Source organism: Battus philenor, unplaced genomic scaffold, assembly GCF_028537555.1.
Source record: "Battus philenor isolate CCGP_79_NKW_IND1 unplaced genomic scaffold, ilBatPhil1.0.hap1 SCAF_18, whole genome shotgun sequence".
Classification (NCBI taxonomy): domain Eukaryota; kingdom Metazoa; phylum Arthropoda; class Insecta; order Lepidoptera; family Papilionidae; genus Battus; species Battus philenor.
In genome coordinates this window covers 1,363,025-1,384,827 of record NW_027181680.1, presented here as the reverse complement: position 1 = coordinate 1,384,827, position 21,803 = coordinate 1,363,025, and the positions used below count along the sequence as shown (strand labels likewise).

The 21,803-nt window shown below is 32.7% G+C and overlaps 1 protein-coding gene across 1 annotated transcript in view; it reads left to right on the top strand.

The window, feature by feature from the left end:
• GluClalpha (glycine receptor alpha 1) overlaps window positions 1-21,803 on the top strand; it is a 41,889-nt gene that overhangs the window by 7,477 nt on the left and 12,609 nt on the right. Inside the window, exons 2-4 of the mRNA XM_068763600.1 lie at window positions 4,688-4,762; window positions 13,340-13,452; window positions 19,139-19,209. Of these exons, the coding sequence (XP_068619701.1) occupies window positions 4,695-4,762; window positions 13,340-13,452; window positions 19,139-19,209 (252 nt within the window). The 5' untranslated portion in view covers window positions 4,688-4,694. The remainder of the gene's footprint in view (window positions 1-4,687; window positions 4,763-13,339; window positions 13,453-19,138; window positions 19,210-21,803) is intronic.

The following is a 21,803-nucleotide window of genomic DNA, read 5'->3' as shown; positions in this document are numbered from 1 at the left end:
AAACATCGTCAGGATGACCGCTTCTCCTCCCTCCACAAAGTCCATTCCAGTATTTTTCCACCCTTTACATACCATGCTCTATCTTAGCCCTTTTAAAATTCTTACACCGTCTATGTAACATATATGTTTCATATAAAAGCGAAAATATTAAACTCGTGTTTAGTCCACTTTCTAATTGCTCTCTTAATAATCAAATTGCCCACGTGTGGGGCATTGGTTCTACTTCCGAAAACAATGGTCTATACTGCAAAGATAGGGGTACGAGAAAAATAGTCTTCACATCAATAACCAATCACGCTGTATATATCACGAAATTTAATATAACATTATTTATTTTCCATTCATTATTCCTTTTAACAGGGGCCGAGGAAATGATTTGCGTTTTGATATAACAAAGCTACCCACAAAGTTTACCCTTGTTAATGTATTGTTAATCGTAATTACCTGGTTACGCGTCCGTTTCGTACAAAAGACGGGAAGGAACTGAGCAAATATGTGGCAAAATATGCTATTAATTTAACGCGAGCTTATTGCTATTATTTGATTTTTAGCGAATCATACGTTATTTCGCTATTATATATAGCTCGTGTATATATCTCTTTATTTTTTCAAAATTTAGAAAAGTCGTTTGACGTGTTCTTTTTTTAAATTCTTATCCATTTAAATTAAAAAAAAAATGTTTTAATGCAAACAGTATATCTAATAGATTCAGGCGTTACTTTGCGGGTGTCCATCCTAAGAAAAGGACTAATATATAGCTACTTCCGCTATGCAGCAGTAGTCGTGCAATAAAGTGCACCGCCCGCCAGCCTGCTGATAAATGCGCGTGCGGCAAACAATGCGAATTACACAACTACCACTGTTAATTCACTCAACACGTGTTTCACCCGTTCACGGCGCATCCTCAGGAGTAATGTTACACCGATTAGTGCCAAACACCAGTGACTGCTACGTAGCGGAAGTAGCTATATATTAGTCCTTTTCTTACTTAAATAACATATGTTCGTATAACTTAGTAACTTTAACACTGGGCATTATGAAGGCATGTTTTTTTCCTAGGTTGGTAGGACTGTCTATAACATTTGCCAAGCGTCTGTTTGTCAGAAGTTTTTATATCATTTGGATCAATTCAAAACATTTTGAAGGGTGTCTCAAATGCTTCAAGTCAAGTAGATGTCATACCAAAGAACCAATAGATTCTTCGTGACTTTTTTGCCACAAACTAGAGGCATTTCTTCCAATCAAAAATTAAGGTGAATTTGTTTATAAAATGTAAATTCTTTATTTATTCATCCAAATCAATTTGAACTCCTTCAAAGTAATACCTGTCCAATAAAACGCACTTTTGCCAATGCTTTTTCCAATAATCGAAATAGTAGGAAGAGACTTTTTTCCGGTAGAGCGTTTAAGACGTTATTCGATTCAGTTTTTATCTCCTCAATCGTGTCAAAACGGCGCCCCCGCGTTGGTATTTTGAGTTTGTTGAATAGCTAGGTTGCGGAACAATATTAGTCGAATTTTTTTACACAAAAGTCAAAATTTCAAGGGTTTTACAAAATTGAAATATTTGACAAATACACGTGTAACTCGGAGATAGTTAAACCTTTTGACGCACAGACGCTTGACAAATGTAATAGACAATCCTACCAACCTAGGAAAAAAATTACAGAGTTTTAAATTACAATTTGACCTTACTTTTTGATCACAGTAGTATATATATAACTACATAATTCATAATTAGAAAAAACTTACAAAGATTCTTCCGCCTATAGTTCTCGAACCTTCTTTACAAGCATATAACGGTTTGCTGACTGTAATTACGATGGAAAATAAAAAAAAGACGCTTTGAATAGAAAAAGAAAATATAGGTCAGATTTGTGATAAGGGCAAAGTATTAAAAGATTATTTGATGATCGTATGATATTTCTTATGGTTTGTGTCAAATTGCAAGTATTAGTTAGTACCACCATTTTGTTTTAATTTCTCTTATAGGTTAAGTCACCTAAGTTTTTGGCACAAATTATGCCAATAATTGCAAACTAAACTTAAGCTCCCGGACGCCATCGCGGTTGATCACGCGCTCCGTAGCATGGAGGTGGACGCGGTCTTGGTCCAGCTCTTCACGGGGCACGAGGGATTCTCTGAGTATCTTCATAGGTTTAACCTCAAGAAGGATTCCTCGTGCTTCTGTGAACCGGGCGTGGACCAGACCGTGATCCACCTGGTAGCAAAATGCCTCGCATTTGGAGGGCTTCCCTTCGAAACCGATTGCCGAATTGGAAGAAGGATAGAAAAGGCCACTATCGCCTCCATTTTGATAGAGAAAGAAAGCAGAAAAAAACTTCCTCAACTTCTGCAGTAGAGTAGCCAAAACAGTAATAAATAGGAACAAATGATAAGTTAAACGGTGCAATACAAAAATGTATATTAGAACTAATTATAATAGAAATAAATAAAATATGTTAATACTAATATTGAAAATAAGAGAACTGTGGTATATAGGTATAAGATGTAAAATTAACTAAACTAGCTGTAATATATATAAATTGTATAAATAAACTAAACTGCAGTAATTGAGGATGAACGAAAGGATATTAGAGCGAAAGAGAAAAATAGACAGAATTATCAAATAAAAGAACAGAATTATAGAGATTGTGAAGAATGGAAGAAGACTATGAAAAAAATAAAAAGGAAGTTAAAAATGTAATAAAGAAAGTAAATCCCTGTTCCCAACAAAATGAGGGGTGGAACAAGAGGTGCCCAATAGCGGGGGCCAAAAAAAACTAAACCTAAGCACATAATATGTATTTTAATGTGTTAGTTATTTTATGTAATATATGCTATTATTTTTTATATAATACATTATTCTATTTATATCTATTTCTGAACGAAACACTCGCCTACTTATTCGATAATTCAAAATGGCGTCCGTGACGGAAATCGGTACCGGATATAGAGCGACAGATGTTATTTATATTTTATGAAAACAAGCTAAAGGTCAAAAGTAAACCGTTATTTTTACTTGTTTCAGATTAAAATTATTTATTTATAAGAGTAGATTAAATATAAAAATTTCGAACTGACATTTTCTGCCTATTTACTCGATAATTCAAAATGGCGTCCGTGTCGGGAATCGGTACCGGATATAGAGCGACGGACGTTATATATTTTTAATGAAAACAAGCTAAAGGTCAAAAGTAAACCGTTATTTTTACTTGTTTCAGATTAAAATAATTTATTTATAAGACCAGATTAAATCTAAAAATTTCGAACTGACAATTTCTGCCTACTTACTCGATAATTCAAAATGGCGTCCGTGGCGGGAATCGGTACCGGATATAAAGCGACGGACATTATTTATTTTTAATGAAAACAAGCTAAAGGTCAAAACTATTCCGCTATTTTTACTTGTTTCAGATTAAAATTATTTATTTCTAAGAGTAGATTAAATCTAAAAATTTCGAACTGTCAATTTCTACATCATTAATTATTTACATTTCAATTATTATTTAAGTTATCTATACAAATAAATAAAATTTGAAAGTCTTTTCTTGTCTTATACTGCCAAGTATCTGATTTTAGAAGGAGTAACTAAGGTTGCTTTTATTTTAGAAAAATTCTTGAACGAAAAAAAACTGAATAGTTTATTTTTATTCCACGCGGAGGAAGTCGCGAGTACAGCTAGTTTGTTATAAAAAACACTACGTAACCTTATGCGAAAACCGTAATATATCTCCGTTCACTTACCGAACCTCCTCAGGAACAAATCTACGGCAGAATGTTTTGATACCCAGCACATTGTCCTAAACCTCAAGGCATTTGACGGCCTGTAGCGCTTGGGCAGCGTTGTGTAGGACTTGAAATAAAATAATATACAAACTAATATATAATCGAGTAAAACTTTCAAATTGTATTGTTTATATGTATGAATTTTAGCTGTATTTACCCATAAGAGAAAATTTTAAATAATGATAAAACGCTTTCGTGACTCTCGGCTGGAGAAGAATGATCCGTATCGAATAGCGGCAACCTTATTTTTTTGGTTTCGGGGGGGGATCTTCCGGACGTTCAAGATGCCCTGCCTCTTGGGGGAGGACAGGGGTATGTGGGATTCCTACCCACTACCCCCCCCCCCCCCCCGGTGATCACTCTTTGCACTATACAGGGGACCACGGTATCTCCCGGTCAGGGATCGCCACGCGGTATTCCCTCGCGCCGTGCTATTTTCGATAGCCCGTCGCATGTATTTCGATACGCTACTTCCGAAACCCTTGTGGTGCTATCACGATGGTTCGAGACCACGTCGAACCACCGCCTCAGAGTCACCGAAGCTAGTGGGAGTTTAGGGCCCCCATCCAAAACTCCCGCGACTCTGATCTGTCTGAGTTTATGGTAGGGGAGCACCATTCACCGGAGGGCCGTCGCGAGGCGCGTCCCTGCGCTGACGGCTCCCAACTGTCTGCGCTTAGTGAAAGTGAAAACAATTGTATATACTAGACACTACCGATACAAATTAGGATTAATAAAAAAGGGTTTGTTATATATTTCGTAACAAACTAGCTGTGCAGATCTAAGTTTTGCAGTGGGTGTTCATGTCCTGAAATGACGATCCGAATGTATAATTTCATAATTTAGGATTAATTAATGATTTTAAAGCATATATAATAAGTATGTTTTTTTTTTTCAGACGGAGGATGGACATCCGTCGGCCATCATGCGCCCTTGCTGTGATCATTGTGTTCTGTTTGACGGAACTTGCGCAGTAAGTAATATTTAAACTTTTTTTCTTTCTTATGTATATATATATAATAGAAAGAGATAATCGGCTTTCCGACCGGCGCTTCGTAGAGCGTTATCTCTGTCGCACGATATACAAACAGTCCGATATATACTAGGAGCTGTTAACATGACATATTGTAATAAAAATTGGTATAATTATGTTAAATGTAGTTGTGATTTTCCTAAATAATTAAATACGTAAACATAATGTGAACCTTGAGCCACCACTTATAGAAAAATTGGTGTATTTTATATAAATAATAAAAATTATTATCAAAAGAACCAAATGATACTTGTTTTACAGCTCCTGGTATATACTGGATTTTTTGTATTTCGTGCGTCAGAGATAATGCTCTACGAAGCCGAAAGCCGATTGTCTCTTTCCAAAGGTCGATGTGCAATATTTATCGACGGGTATTGTACTTTTATTGAAAACCTTATCTATGTATTATGATTTCGTGGTCGCCGTTCTTTCTTTCCAGTGATCAAAAGTTCTTTTAAATTTCTCTCTTGATTATGTGATCGATAAAATTGACTTCTACCACCACCACAGGGAGTACATTTGACTCCAGCATCACATGTCAAACGTGTCGACGTGTATTTATTTCGCTTTTCTTACAAATGCCCTGTCATATATTATTTACGTGTAATATACGTAAGTCAATTTTCAAACATTTTAATAATATTCTAAATGACTTTTATTTTAAAATTCTAGATATTCGTAAAGATTATAAATGTTTTTCTTTTATTTGTACATTTAAATTTAGAACTTCATAATTACGATTTTTAATTAAACTAGATAAGCTTTAAGTATAGATAGAAATAAATGAAATTTTACCATTTCGAAAATACTCAGTTGGCTAAATTAAATTTTTAACTATATTAAAAATTAATTTAGTAAAATATAACATAAATAAAACACTTTACAATAAATATATAACTTAGTTTGTTGAGTGGTAGCTTACTACTTAGTAAGAAAAGGACCAATATTTAGCCACTTCCGCACATGCAGTAGTAGTCGTACAACAAAGTGCACCGCCCGCCAGCCCGCTGATAAATGCGCATGCGGCAAACAATGCGAATCACACAACCGCCACCGCCAAATCACTCAACACGTGTTTCACCCCTCCGCGGGGCATCTTCAGGAGTTATGTTACACCGATTAGTGCCAAACACAGAATGCAGAGTGCTTACTACTTGTAATGGTGAAATAATTGATGATTTAAAAGTACATGTGTACTTGAATAAAGATATTTTGAATTTCATGATTTTAATACGGCGTCGTAGGTAGATCTACAAGGTGCCCTATGCTATAGTCAAGGTCCTGGGAATTTGCTGCACAGGAACCTTCATCAGGACAATCGTTGGGGATAGCTTGTCTTTCACTGAGCGTGTATCGGCTGATGTGAATGAGGTTAACAGAATATTGCTGAATAAATTATTTTCTACACGACAACGACTCGCTGTTGAACAAACAACTGGTGGAGTACCACTTTCGACCTTTTTTTTTGTTGCAAACGTAAATGAATCCGATATTTTTTATATTTAATTCGAGCCGCAGTATGAATTTAAAAACTGAAATTTTAAATGATTGGCTTAAAAGTGCACTTGGAACTGTGCTCGGAGCTTATTTCTGAACGAGTCGTTTAAATTTCAAAATTGGAACAAGAAAATTATGGCAACTACGAATGAGAAGTTATTTTTAAATTATCGAAATTAAATTGCAAAAATTTATTTACGGTGTTCGTATATTTTGTTGTAAAATATTTAAAAATATAGACTAATTGGACTTACAGGAAAATGGCGAGTAATTTCTCATATCTCTTATTTATTTATTCACTCATTATACATATTATACAGTGGCGGACTTAATGCTTTATATGTATTTACTATAAGTCAACGCATGTTGGAGCACAGATAACAAATAAGTTTAAATATTGTAGAAAAATATAATTGATATTGTGAAGAAAAAGTTGGGTGAATTTTTTTATCTAATATATAAAATTTCCATGTAACAATGTTAGTTACCGTACTCCTCCGATACGGCTTGACCGATTTTTACCAAATTTTATATGCGTATTCAGTAGGTCTGTGAATCGGCTACTATCTATTTTTCATACCCCTAAGTGATAAGGGTGGTCCACCTCTAATTTTTTTTTGATTTTTTCGACAAATTTTTTTGGTTTTTATTTGATTAGGATACAGCATACAAAAATACATACAACCCTAAATTTTCACACCTCTGCGATCGACCCTTGTTTTTTATTTGTTAATTAATTTTTTTTTTTTGCAAAACGTTTGCGGGATCAGCTAGTAAGATGTAAATTATTTATTCTTCCAAATCAATTTCATCACCTTCTTAGTAATTCCCGGTCCGATACAACACACTTTCAGGGTAGAACTGTGTGGCAGATATGAACACCATTTTTACCACGCAGCCTTTGAACTACTTGAAAGGCTGTGTTGAGGGCGGCAAGACTAACACCTCTTTTAAAGAACAATAGAAATAAATAAAAGACAAACATAAGTAAGTAACAAAGCGACAATAAAATGGGAAAAAATTAAGAAATAAGACTGTGATAAATAAAAAATAATTATAAAATAAGAAATCCAAATGTAAATAAAAAGATAAAAATGTAATTATTAATAAGAAAAGAGGGAAGAATGAAAGCTGAATAGGGCGAATGAGAAAGAAAGATGAATTGTGGAATGAAAGATAGAAAATAGAATGAAAGAAATGACATTATAAGGAAAGAAAGAAGAGAAAGAAAATAATAAGAAATGTGAAAAATTATATTGATACAAAAGACCCTGTCCCAAACTAGATAGGGGTACGAATATAAAAAAAAAAAAAAAAAAAAAAAAAACACCTCTTTTAAGGTAGTAAACCTCGAAGGGTTCCCCTGATTACCCTGATCTCCCGGCTCCGGATGCTACTTACTACAATTTCACTGGATTAACAGGCCACTAAGTCCTTAGATTTCTCCATGGAATCATCAGACACAAGGGGTATGCAGGAGTAGGTTACCATTTATATGGCTTGGCCTGACAATCGATAATACTCGTTTAGTATTCCATCTCAATGGCGCCTGAGAGGTCAGAAAGACTTGGTCGGTTGCTATTACCTGGTCTAAATTATTATCACAACGGAAAGCGTAAGCGCTGATAGAAGAAGTGGAAGAAGAACTCCAGCAACACTTCTATCTAGTATGATGATGGTTGGCGTAGTCTGTGATATATGACCTTACATCGACTTAGACGAGATATGTTAGCTATCGAATGGCTGTGAAATATTTTGCATGATGCCTCTGTATTATGTCGACGCGTCGTCCGGAGAGTCAAGCAAATGTTTCGGCGGAATTTAATGTGTCGGGTGTGGTCGCTTTTTAGGTGGCGTCATCTCCAATCAGCATGTTTGTGTATTTTTGGAAAATAGATATGTTAAAAAGAAACATGATTAAAATTATATAAAGGTCATTTTTCCACCTTTTCGGTCTTAGGTTCTGCTTCCTGGTCGAAGCATCAGCGGTCACCTGTTCTGCGTTATCTGCTCATTGACTCTTCAACTTAGTAATCCGCTAGACCATGACGATAATTTTCGTTTTCAAAACGATTTGTTTATTTATATATACACCAAAACCGTTTCGTTTTGCGATTTTTTTGAGGTTGCGTTGTTTTGGGTTCGAGTATTTAAATTTTTTTTAAATTTTCTTTTTTTTCTGAGATGGCAACACTTTGATATATACATATATACGCCAATACCTCGCTTTGCGTCGTTTCGTTTTGCATTTTTTGTTGTATGATATATATATATATATACACACATACAACAAATATATATGTATATTTATATATATATAAATATATATATATATATATATATATATATATATATATATACAGATATATATACATATTTTGTGTATTTAGCCTATTATTCATTAAGAATATTCCAATATCTTTATATTAAAGGTCAAATAGAATTTCTTTCTGCTTCTTCTTCACAAATATAACGATTTGAAACAGAGTAGAGTCAAAAATAAAATTCATTTTGAAAAAGTTGACGATCTACAACAGGCCTCTAAAAGTTCCAATATTGGATAATTTGATTTTATCTTTATCTTATGTTTATTTCAACAGTTAGTATATTAAAAATTTACATTTACGTTAAATGAGGATATACACTTTAAAATACTTATCTTGTGTTTATAATATAAAATTATTGATCAGACAAAGCCGACAGTCTCTGATTGACATACTGAATTTATTCGGCAACTATTGATGTTAGGATTAAAAGGCCTCCGTGAATTGAAGAAGAACGAAGTGGAATAAAAACTTAAATATTGTATTGTTTGGGTAATTTGTGTCATGCCGGTGTTGAACTAAAGATGGTGGATGTTATAAGAAGATAACAGTCAACCAGAGAACAATGGTGATGAATATTCTCGGAGCTTAGATAAGAGATAGAGTTAAAAATGAGGTCATTCGCAAAAGAACAAAGTTCACCGAAGTATCTCGAATATTTGCTTTTGAAATGGCGGCAGTAGATGAGGCACATCACTCTTGCAGACCATAGCTGGTGTTAAAAGATCATCGAGTGGTGATCGCGCACTAGGTAGACTGATGATATAGTTAAAGTCACGAGATGTCGATGACACCGGTCTCCTTACTGATCTTTTAGAGACACCTATGTCTTGAAATGGACATATATCGTCCGATATGACGACGACGTGAAAATTACAAGTAATAAGTTTTTTTTTCGCTTTTTATTGCAAAAATAGTGCAATGATATATATCAAAATAACCCACACCGAACACATACCGGACAAGTGTAATAAAATATAGCTCTTACATGTTTATTTTCACGCGACATGAATGTCAAATATTTCAAGATGGCGTCTTCAATTACTTACGTCTAGATACAGACTTAGACGTGTTTATTTTGATGGTCGAATATTTGTAATATTATTTATTTATACATCATTACATTACTGAATGTATACATTTATAAATATCATTTTTCATTTGGATTATTTTTGTAACGATCTCTCGTGTTCGTAAATATAGTAAGGAATCTAATTCGATGGAAATAAATAATACTAGGAGCATTCCAGACGCGTCCTGATCTAACAATACAATCTGTTGAGTTTTTTTATCACTTCAACAAATGTTTAAAGCTACTCATCATCTTTATCATCATCTTTTCAGCCATAATGGACATAGTCCCTTATCAGTCTTCATTCAGCGTCTTCTATCTTTATAAGGTCATGTCTACCTTAAAGTTCAAGTCCTTCATTGCGATTGCTGATCTGTCGTCTTCACTCCAAAACCTAAAGACACACACTGTCACTTCAACCAGTAAATTAGCTGGGCAATGTCAGTTACTTTCATTTATCTATGAATCTCCTCATTCGATTTCATCAACAAATCCAGAGCATAACCTTATATAATGAGACTCGGAGTAAGAGACCACGTTTCTATACCGAAAACCACTGGTAACACCATTTGTAGCAAACTTACTTCTTCAGGCACTGTATTAGATTGCATATTGGATGGGATATTTCACTGTTTCCCAAACGCAGTCCAGTCCAATTGAATTTGGCAATTGACTTCTTTCTCCAAGTTGAACTTACTTTGTTTGACTTCCCCTGGTTTAAGTACGAGTCAACAACTTCATGAATCAAGCCTGTACCTTATACTAGAGAGGGCACAGCATATATTAAGGCCCTACCATCGAAACTCGATCGAGTTCTTCGTGATAATTTTTTGTTTAGCCTTCCATCGAGTTTACTACGACTATGGTTATATTATTACTTCAAAATCCTTTACAAAATAATCAGGTTTATCAGTTTCTATTTGATCTGTTTAAATTACTTTAGTGGTGTAACTATGCTATTTCAAATTGCTATACGAGTATAGCTTTTTATGCTATAATTATATAGCTAGTTGACGTAGATTTATTAAAGGTAAATATATAGTTAATAAATTCAAAAGCAAAGAACGCAGACGAATATCTGTCACGCAATACATCAAAGAAATTTTTATTTCTATCGAATACTGCCGGTACCGTCAACGCCAAAAAATATTAATAAATATCTCGTGCAAAAAAGAACTCTATGCCACTGCAATAACGTACTTAAGATTCATATCAAATACAAAATAGTTTTAATGAAACTACAATCAGTTATGATATAATTGACAGGGGATTAGCTTAAGATGGTGATCACAACACAGTTTCGAAGCATCTTCTTATGTACGACTAACAACGTAACAATGACGAGAACGAAAGACAATGTGAACAATGAATGATGATGAAAGATAGATATTGTGATGAAAAATAGATGAGTACGAATAGAAACAGTACGAAAAAGAGTCCTTGTGTTACTAGATAGGAGAACGAGTGTCAACAAGTCTAACTTTAAGAAAGAAATCAAACATCGAATCCAAGTAAGTAAAGTTCGGGTGGACACAAAACATCTTGACGCCTAATATCCCTTGAAATTGTTGAACAAGTGTAAGAGAGCAAAAGATTATACCAAAATGGAAGGCGATGGAAAAAATGAAAGATATCGTAAAGAAAATTGTAGGAAAAAATGAAAGGCATTGAGAAGGATGAAAGGTGAGGATGGAAATTAATTACAATCATGTGAAAAAATTATTAAGTATATAGTCTACCAAAAGTCCACACATGATAGAAGATGAAAGAGAGACCCCAAAAACGGAGCCATAATGAAATATCCCTTAAGTGAGAATATAGCTCCTGAAGATGCCCCGTGGAGGGGTGAAACACGCGTTGAGTGGTTTAGCGGTGGCGGTTGCATGATTCATATTGTTTGCCGCATACGCATTTATCGGCGGGCTGGCGGGCGGTGCACTTTGTTGCACGACTACCACTGCATGTGCGGAAGTGGCTAAATATTAGTCCTTTTCTTACTTAGGATGGACTTCCGCAAGGTAACGCTTGACTCCATTAAATATCCCTTAAGTATCAAAGACGAAGGTCTAAGACCAATGTGTGCCAAACGTGCTCTCTCACTTAGAACCTTCTTGGTAAAATCACAGTCGTTTAACGCGCTATGGAAATTGTTATTCTTGGTATATCTCTACGAATATGAATCAGGCATGAGGTCAATAGACAAACAAAAGTATACCGACATGGTCCAACAATTTGAAGAGGGCAGGGCAAATAGCGTGCAGATGTGATGCCCGCTCAGGCTTAAGGCTTGGGTCATTATGAACCAGCATGTGCAGCGTGTGGACACCAGCAATGTGGACAGAGGTTAGTCATGAATAAAGCAATATAGATTGAGTAAATAAGAAAAGATAGTAAAATAGCTAGATGGTATTAAAATAAAACTTTGATAATGTAGCAAACTGTGGTCTAGGAACGAAGATGAGAGAAGAAAGGAGATGCCTGGTAGACGATTAGAACGTGAAGGTAGATAGAAATTGTGAAAGACGGGAGGAAATCGTAACAGAAGAGGTTGTGAAGGATGAAATAGAAAGTGAAATAAAAGAAAGAAAACCTTGCTCTAGTGGTTAGAAGACCCTGAATCCAAACCGGTCCTAACTGGTTTTATTGGAATTACACGAGGAAGAATTATGTCCAGCCGTGGACATCCTATGGCAAAATTTATGATGAATAACACCTATAAATATTTCTCAACATTCACAATTACTTATGAACAGTTTGATACCTACCTTACTATAAACAATTTTAAAGAATTTTTATATTTTACGTGGTCATACCGACATATATATGTCGGAACTATCACAGATATATTATTAGTAATATATATGTTTTAGCGATACGGAACAGTTGAATAATTTATTCTGACTTTTGGCATAAGAATGTAGACAAATGAACTGCAAGAGTATTTTTCTTTTCGTTTGTATTAGACGTAAATAAATTTACACATGTCATATTTTTGAAGGATAAGTTTATTATGATAAATACGTCATATAGTTTTAAGATTATAGCTGGTGTTTAAAAGTTTCTAAATTTAAATTCTAATTGTTAAGAATAAATATATACAGGGTGATTGTAAGTAAGTAAATAGTATTAGTTAAAGTAAATAGTAATAGTTTTAGTTTGTTACGACAAAAAGAAAAGAAATAAAAAATTTATATTAAAAACATACGTGAGCCGTATTGTCGTTTGTCTAATATTATTTTGTATTTATAATTTTAACGTATATTTTTTAAAATTAAAATACATGATTTTGTAATAACGATATTCTTTGCATTTTGTTTTTTTTTATTATTGTTCGAAAGCTTCCTTTGATGACGATTTCTTTTGTTAAAAAAATGACAGATAACCTATAAAAATTGCAGTGTCAAAATTAATTTTATACATCAATTTCTGAACACCGTTTTCATGTGATCAGTGTGAAAAGTGATTTTTTTCTATTGGAATACGACATACAATATCATTACAATATTTATTTTTTCTGAAACCATTGATTTTTGAAATTTTCTCATCTATTAACTCGAGTATATATACACGTACACGTACGTAATTAAAAATATTTGAGATTTAAAAAAAAATATTTACCTACAGATGCATGAACGCGAAGATAAACTTCAGGGAGAAAGAGAAGCAGATCCTGGACCAGATTCTTGGTCCGGGCCGCTACGATGCCCGTATCAGGCCCTCCGGAATCAATGGCACTGGTAAGTCGTTAATCTTCACACAAGATTTAATTTTAAATTTAAATTTATACAATTTCACACTATTCTATCAATAAGCAACGTTATAAAATTACTACAAATCTACACTAAAATATTACGTTTTATTTATAAATATATCGTTACTAATATCATTATGAAAAATAATAATCTAAGATCAAAAAAATATCCATCATGGCGGAAATATAGCGCCATTTCATAGCACAGAGTATTAAATGCTACTAAAAATAGCATAACGTTATAACAGCGCTAATTGTATATACAGTAAACGCTTTTATAGTCACTAACTGCTACGGTGCTAATTATCACCGCTATTATTTGTAAATAAATCACTGGAATGCTTTATCTGTGAACGAATCTAACACACGGTAATGCATATACATCGAAGTTATTCACAAGATATATTATTTGATGATTTCTCATGTTAACAAGCGTTCTGCCATGTTATAAAAAAGATAAGTAATATATCGTAAGTGTGTTTTGACAACGATTTTTAGGTAAAGAAATGATTTTTTTATTAAGCTATGCGAAGATGATAATTTAAATATCACTTTTATAAATTACCTATTTATTTAAAAAATAACTAAACGCTATTTTGTTATTTGATTCAGAAAATGTTAGTTATAATAAAATGTATCAAAGGTTGAGGCAAACACGAAGTTTTTTTTATTTAAATAAAAAAAAACAATGGCGTTATCTGGAAAATAATTAATTACAAAATATACAGGAGAACCTAAGTTTACGAAAAAAATATTGTTTGAAAATTTGTTTAAAATACAGTTAACATATGCAAATTTTATTGTAAATACCATCACATCATGGTGTGTGACCATCTTAACGTTTACACTCGACGAATAACGAAAACAAAATACGACGAATAACGAAGACGAAAACAGCAAAATTGTACTACAACTCGGTGAAACATTACACCTGGTCTCCGGAGAAGCCACGGAATGTCTCTTCAATGCAATATCATTTCTCCATTAAACAATATGTTTATAATCTCATCTTGTTGGAACCAGGGCATCCTGTGACATGCTTCAAAATTACGCAGTAATGGAATGAAAAAGTTACATAAATATTCTTTTCAATCCGCTCACTCGCTCTTCACACAGATGAAGGTTTCAATTTCTTCACGACACACATGAGAGGTCTTTGAGATCATCAGAGAATCTGGAATTCAAAATGGCGGCACATTCTTCTTCCTTTATGGCCAAATCTGTTACCACGCAGGCCGTTCGATTGTGGAATGATTTACCGCTGAATATAAGACGTGCTAACTCACTATCTATTTTTTTTTAAAAAAGCTAAGAACTATTTACTAGACCTTTCTTTTTCTGTTTCTTTATTATTTCTGAGGCAAGTGTGATCCAAATCATTTTGATGTTTTTATTTATTATTGTATTATGTACGTAAAATGTATTATACCTTATTTATTATAAATACATATGCTATATACATATGTATGTATCTTAGTATATATGTATGTTTTGTACACGTTAACTACCCATTATTTGTACTTCTACCTTTTCCGTATTATGGTTGTCTGTAAGAGATTACCTCGTGTGATAAGACCGCCCATTGTACTTTTTTGTTTATTATTATGAATATATTTATATGTATCCTAGCGTGTACAATAAATAATATTAAATAAATAATAAAAATTACTATGTACCGACTACATTTTGAAATTCGAAAATCCCTTTTTAGTTCATTCTGTATTTACTTAAAATTACTTGTTAGTCCAATATAAAAGAGTCCATGTTACCCACCTACAAAATTCATGTAATTTATATGGAAGTCATAAATCCGTCCGCCATTATTTTTTATTCTGGTCATCATCCTTCCCAAGTCTGTTATTAGGTTAAGTAAGAAATTGCTACATGGGCGTCAGGAACAATTTGTTTAAGTAAACCGCTTTATTCTAACCAGATGCTATTTTTAACTATTATTACGCTACATGTGTTAAAAATAGCATATACGACTACTCTATACAAAATGCTATAAACGCGTTATAAAAAAAAAACATTGTAAAAGAAGATAAAAAAAATTCGAAATATGAATTAGAACAATTTTTTAAATAGTGAAACTATACTTATATAATGAACATACGAGTATATACATATATATAACATACATTTATTCGTATGTACTTATTATAAATACAGTATAATATTTTTTTCTAATGTTGGAAAATAATTTAGATATAGACTCTACGCAAATTTTTATAGATGTTCAACAAAATAAATATAGCATAAATGTATATGTTAATAAATTAAATAGTGCGCTGTATGTTCATTCAACGTGTTGGCTAGTTATGGAGAACACTTCTGTGTTAAAAATCGCGTAAATTATCGATCATTATGTAATAGATATAGATAACTAGATTTTAATTACATCTCAGAATTGATAGATTCGAATTTCGAATACGAAATAATTTAGGTTATAATTTTTTTCTTTAGCATTTAAAAAATATATAAAATAACTTGACTTAATCATCAGCAATGCAACTCTTTTTAATCTATAATAATAATTTAAAAATAAATTAATATTTCATAATTTATAAGTATCGTGTATGCCTCAACTTTTAAAATTGATAGATAAGTTTAATTGATTTCATTATGCACTTAAATTGCGGATATTTGAAAGTAAGTATTATAAAACGGTGACATTGACTTTCCCGCCAAATGTTAAAACAGATTAAATATAAAAGTGTTGTATGCGTTCAGAATTAATTTTGATCGAATAAAATTGATTGAGTTCGTAAGGTATTGTGAAATGTTCCGACAGATGGTCCAGCTGTAGTAAATATAAACCTGTTCGTCAGAAGTATTACCACCATAAGCGACATAAAAATGGTTAGTACATGCTCAGGAGTCAAACGATTCAGATAGGTAGACGACATTTTTATGGCTTCAGGAGTAGCGATCATCGACGTCAGTTCATTATTTTTTAACTTTTTTTCGCAATATTAATCGATTATTATTAATTTGTGTCATGCAACTGGCAACACATGAAATGAACTGTCGTAATGCGATGGCGCGAAAACTCCTTTGACATGTGCTAGAATTATTAACACTAGTGACAAGATGTACTAGTACAGGTTTTTGTGTGCTGAAAAACAAAATTTATATGATTTTTAGTTTACACTTTTTATAATACACCTTCAAATTATGATTGGCGTTAACGATTATGTGTGGCTCTTTGTTATATATGTCACTATAGTTAATATAATACAATAAGGTAGCAAACCCCTAGGAAATTATATGTCTCCCGTTGTCTTTTAATTTGCCTAAGCGGTTACGCGATTCTAGAACTTTTAAGACGTAATACATAACGTTATTTATGTGGCGAAAAGTAAAATTATTGAAATGTTTTTTTTACGCCTTAAAAGTTATCTGTTATCCGCGGGAATACATGTTACGGCCTGGTGGTTTTTAAAAAAAAAATTCTACCGCTCGAGTGCGGATGTCAACAGATTTACATTGCCTTTCCATTTTTGTCATAATAAAAAAAAATAGAACACTAAATGTGTCATTAACATATTAAAAGTTTATTTTAAATACAATTATAAACATTTTTATTTCTTTCGCATAAAAGTAAATATATTCATTTTGTGTACAAAAACTAATTACCAGTGCTTTGATTTTAGAGGTTAAATGGAATTAATCGACTAAAAGATATAATGGCGTCTAATCGAACAGTTCCGAACGTAACAATACCTTGTATCGTTCAAATTAGTCAGCAAAAAGTTGTTGCAGTGCTATTAAAAAATCGATAAGCCGATCGTATCACGCTATTTAGTCTGTGTTTTTTTTTTATTTGACATAATCTGTGTTGATAAACCAAATATAACATGGAATATTTATGTTTAATTACAAAAAAATTACTCGATTTTTCCTTTTAATTTGTACCACGAAATACGAGAAATTAGTGTAATTTTTTTACGATTATTATCTAGCAACATTAGATCCTCGATCACATTACAGACAGTAATTTGGTATTTTGGCTTTGAACGCAGTTTTATAAGTGACTTATGTACATGTAACTTAAAACCGAATATAATTGTTTCAAATAATATTATTTTAGAAGTATAATGCTTCATTTAAAATTCAAATTTGGAATAATGCTTCGTATAGGACAAATAAAAAAAATTAAGATTTTTTAAAAAGTTGTTACTAATGTTTAAGTATATGTTAAGTATGGACCGTTTTTATTTTATTTTATATATTTTGATTACGAATTATCTATAAATTAAATCGAATGGAATTTAATCTTTTAAAAATATATGTTTGTTTTTTTTTTAAATGGCCTACGAAATTGTTTTATATAGGTAATCTTCCATGGAGGTGAAATATTTCTGTTTTTTTTTCACATTTAAAAAAATTACGTCCTTTGCGTGAGCTTATATACCTTTCGAGTCATAAAGATTTTTTATATTTATTTTTAAAATCTAAATATAATAAATAGTTTTTATTAACTTATTCAATGGCACATAACGAAGTGATTTCTATATGTGTTAATTTTTCCAACTGTCATGATTTTAATGTTTGATAATAAATGAAGTTTGAAGTGTCTACACTAACACAAATTCCTTAAACAAGCCAAGTGGTAGTCTGCTTTGTTTTTATTATAAATTAGTTTTCTTTTGCCCTGCCATCAGTATTTCGACCGGCGTCAGTTATTTGTATTTCTTTTATTTATTTTATTGTGTGCGCTCATTGGGAGACGTCCGCAAATGACGGCTGACGAATTGTAAATGCATAAACATAAGATTTTCAGGTTGAAGGTGAGTCGATCGTATACAAATCATTATTTTCAGAATCAACATCGCGTACCACAGAGTATATATACTCAGCTAGGGCTTAGTGTTGCCATGTACTGTTATATCAATCATATATTTTGCTTGGTACTTAGATGGGCCGGCGGTAGTGAGCGTGAATATATTTGTCAGGAGTATATCAAAAATCGATGATGTCACAATGGTAAGTCAACATGTACGGACTGGACCATGCATTTAGACTAAGTTTCAGTATGAGGTTTTTTTTCTTCTCCTATAAAAAAAGCGGTTGCGGTTTTCAAACAAGTCAAATGAATGGGCAATTCCCTCCTTGTTTTACAACGGAGAGATTTACCCCTATGTATGTCATGTTCGTTTTATATTTTCATTTCCTATTTTAATTTCTTACTTCTCCCTTTGGTGTTGGCGACCAAAATCGTTTTTAGTATCGCGCTTCATTTGAATGTGGTTATTTGACGCCCGGAATCAAAGATGGCGGACTCGAAAATTTGAAAATTAACTGTTATGCATACACTTCTCGAATAATCTATGATAGTCTTTTTTTTCTTTTTTAATTTTACTTCTTACGCTCGAATATAAATTAATTTTCCTTTCTTTTAGAGTGCCTGCTTTTTATAACGATCCAAAGGGGCTTCCGATAGTGAAATGGGAATGGTTTTTTGTACCTCGCTTTTGGTTTTATGAATCTAGACAATCGTATTTATCTCAATTGCTCGGTTCATTTCATCTGAAGTAATGGCATCTGACATTAACTCATCAATATGCGTACCGTATTTCCGGTAGGATACTAGTTTAGAGTTAGACTGGAATTTAGTTAGGTCGTTTAGATGTGAGAGCCGTTCTGTAATTATGATATTGTTTTTTTCTAAGGCGATGCGCCAACGTTAGTCCGCGTCAACATGTTTCTACGATCCATCAGCAAAATAGATGATTACAAAATGGTGAGTTGCTATAATGAAACAAGATGTACCCCGATGACATTTTTATTATAAACCAAAGTAACCTGTGCTCCCCCATTACCCTCCGTGTGTTTTGATGTTTTGCCACGTTTGAAACTTTGTTTATAATAAAATTGGACATTAATATGAAGTGGATATCTGGCAACATTTGCACTGCTAAATATTTTCAAGCTAACGTAAATGTGTTTGTGATTACAAATTTTATTATTTTCATTTATGTTGTTTTTATTATTTTGTTTTACTTTTTTTGTGTTCCTTTTTATTTATCACGTATAAACTTAACGTCCATTCCCCCTTCCACTTTTAAATTGAAAATTTAAATAAAGTGGTTTATTTTGCGGTGCGGTGCCGCGGCCTCCGAATAATAATTTTTATTTTATTTGTAAATAAAAATATTATTTTGTCATAATAATTGGACAATTTATAATCGTTTTAGTATTATGATTTTAATGAATTTTGGTTTATGTTTATTTATAACTTTTTTATTTTTCTAAATTATTTTTATGTTTATTTATTATGGGGAAGAGTGTAACGGCGACCGTCCCTTGTAAAAACACCTGATGGATTACTGGTATATGTAGATGACACGAAATTCACCTGCGGCTTCGGTTATTGCATAATGATAGTTCAATTGGAAATGTTCGAAATTTGAATTAGTTCAGCTATGGTCAAGTTGACCATGTATACCGTCCGGGAAATGATCGGTAGCACGCTTAATTGCGTAGGCGCACGGGGTCACGGGGTTGTACGAGATTCACGGGGCACATGCGGCCCGCACCCACATCATCTCATGTTTATATTTTATTTTCCGTATTTTGATTTATTTCTCGATCATGCTTTTCTTTTTCACGCATTGATTTCGTGAGGAGTTTATAATTTTGTTTTAGTTGAAAGAATTATAAAAACTATTTTGGTCGTGTACGTCGACTGTATGAACGTTGTCTATATTGTCTTGTTCACGTGAATTTGTGTTGTGTATAAATATCGGGGAAACTAACTGCGTCCGCACTCGGCTTCGTGCTTCTTGGTGGGTGGCCACGGGACCGCAATATGTGATCCTCGCCCTGATGCTAATTGTAGCCCTAGTTGTACCGGATGCCTGCATGAAGGTACCCCAAGCATTCCACCGACGAATGCGATACGGTGAGTTGTGGACTTCAGCTTGCACCACTCGGTGACGGGAATGCACCGCCATAGCATGGTTGCGCTTAATCGATTATTTTTTTTCAAACGATATCTCGAATCGAAGCTGGCTTTTGGAAAATTTATAAATATTTTAACGCGTATTCGATATCGATTTGTATTCCGGTAGTCAATTTCCACTCTATTATATTATCCAGATGTAAATTGAAAACACTTTTGGCTGCGTTCCAAATAAACGGGATCGTTTCGATAATGAACCTGTCGGCATCCATCTTAGTCTTTCTATTTGATGATCTATCGAAATTATTATTACATTAAACAATGCTACTTCATTGTTTATTAATTCAAAATAAATTTTTATAAATAAATGTACATCTTATCTTTGTTATAACTGACATGTTACAATGTAAATTGAAAAAATTTATATCAGGGATGGCCAGCATGCGGACTCTTTGGAGGATTATTTGTGGCTCCGGATAAATGTAACCTAGTCCTCTTTTTATTTATGTATGATTATATTTAAAAAAAAATCGTTCCAAAAAGTTTTTTTTTAAATTACGTACAAGAAATATCATCAAATTTTAAAAAATGTCAAGAGAAATACAACAAATGAGTTAACATTTTAATTTAATTGATGAAGATTAAAAACTTTAACTTTTTTATCAATACATAATTTTTTATTTATACGATTTCAATTAATGTTATTTTTGTAAATAGAATAATGTTCCGTGCGATAAATTTCAAATTTTAAAAAATGGTTCGAACTATCAAGAAGTTTGGCCATGCCTGATATAATAATATTATCTGTGATGTATGCTGTACGCTTTAGGTCTACGATCAACAGTAAATTAAAAAAAAAATACTAACTGTCAATTTTCCCGCCAAAAGCTAACTTGACACACGTTCATCGAGATATCGACTTGACCAGTAGCGAAGCTTGTTCTCTCTGTGTTAAAATAATTCATTTGACTTGCTCTGCTGATGTCGAGGGATCCGCCCTATATTACACTTGATGCCAACAATACAATTGATTACATCCGCTGAACCTTCGACACCATTACTTATAGATGTTAGAATTAAGCTTTACTTTATCTGTAGATAAATCGTACGACAATTCAATATTTAAACATCGAATATGTGAATTTCGATTTTTAAATCGATTTTTTTAAAATCGTAAATCGGATTAATAAATATTAAATAATTTCATACGTCACAATGCCTATTATGGCAATATTTATATGAACTAAATTATTCATTTATTGCTTTTAGAATTTAAATTAAATAGTAAAGCATCTTAAATGAGAACCGATTCGATATCGATATAAAGTAGAATTGAAATATTGACAGTAGTGATGAAACGTTACCAAATTTTAAATCGATAATTTTTTTTTATAATAATATCGATGTGAAATTTGGTATACGTGCATGAGAAC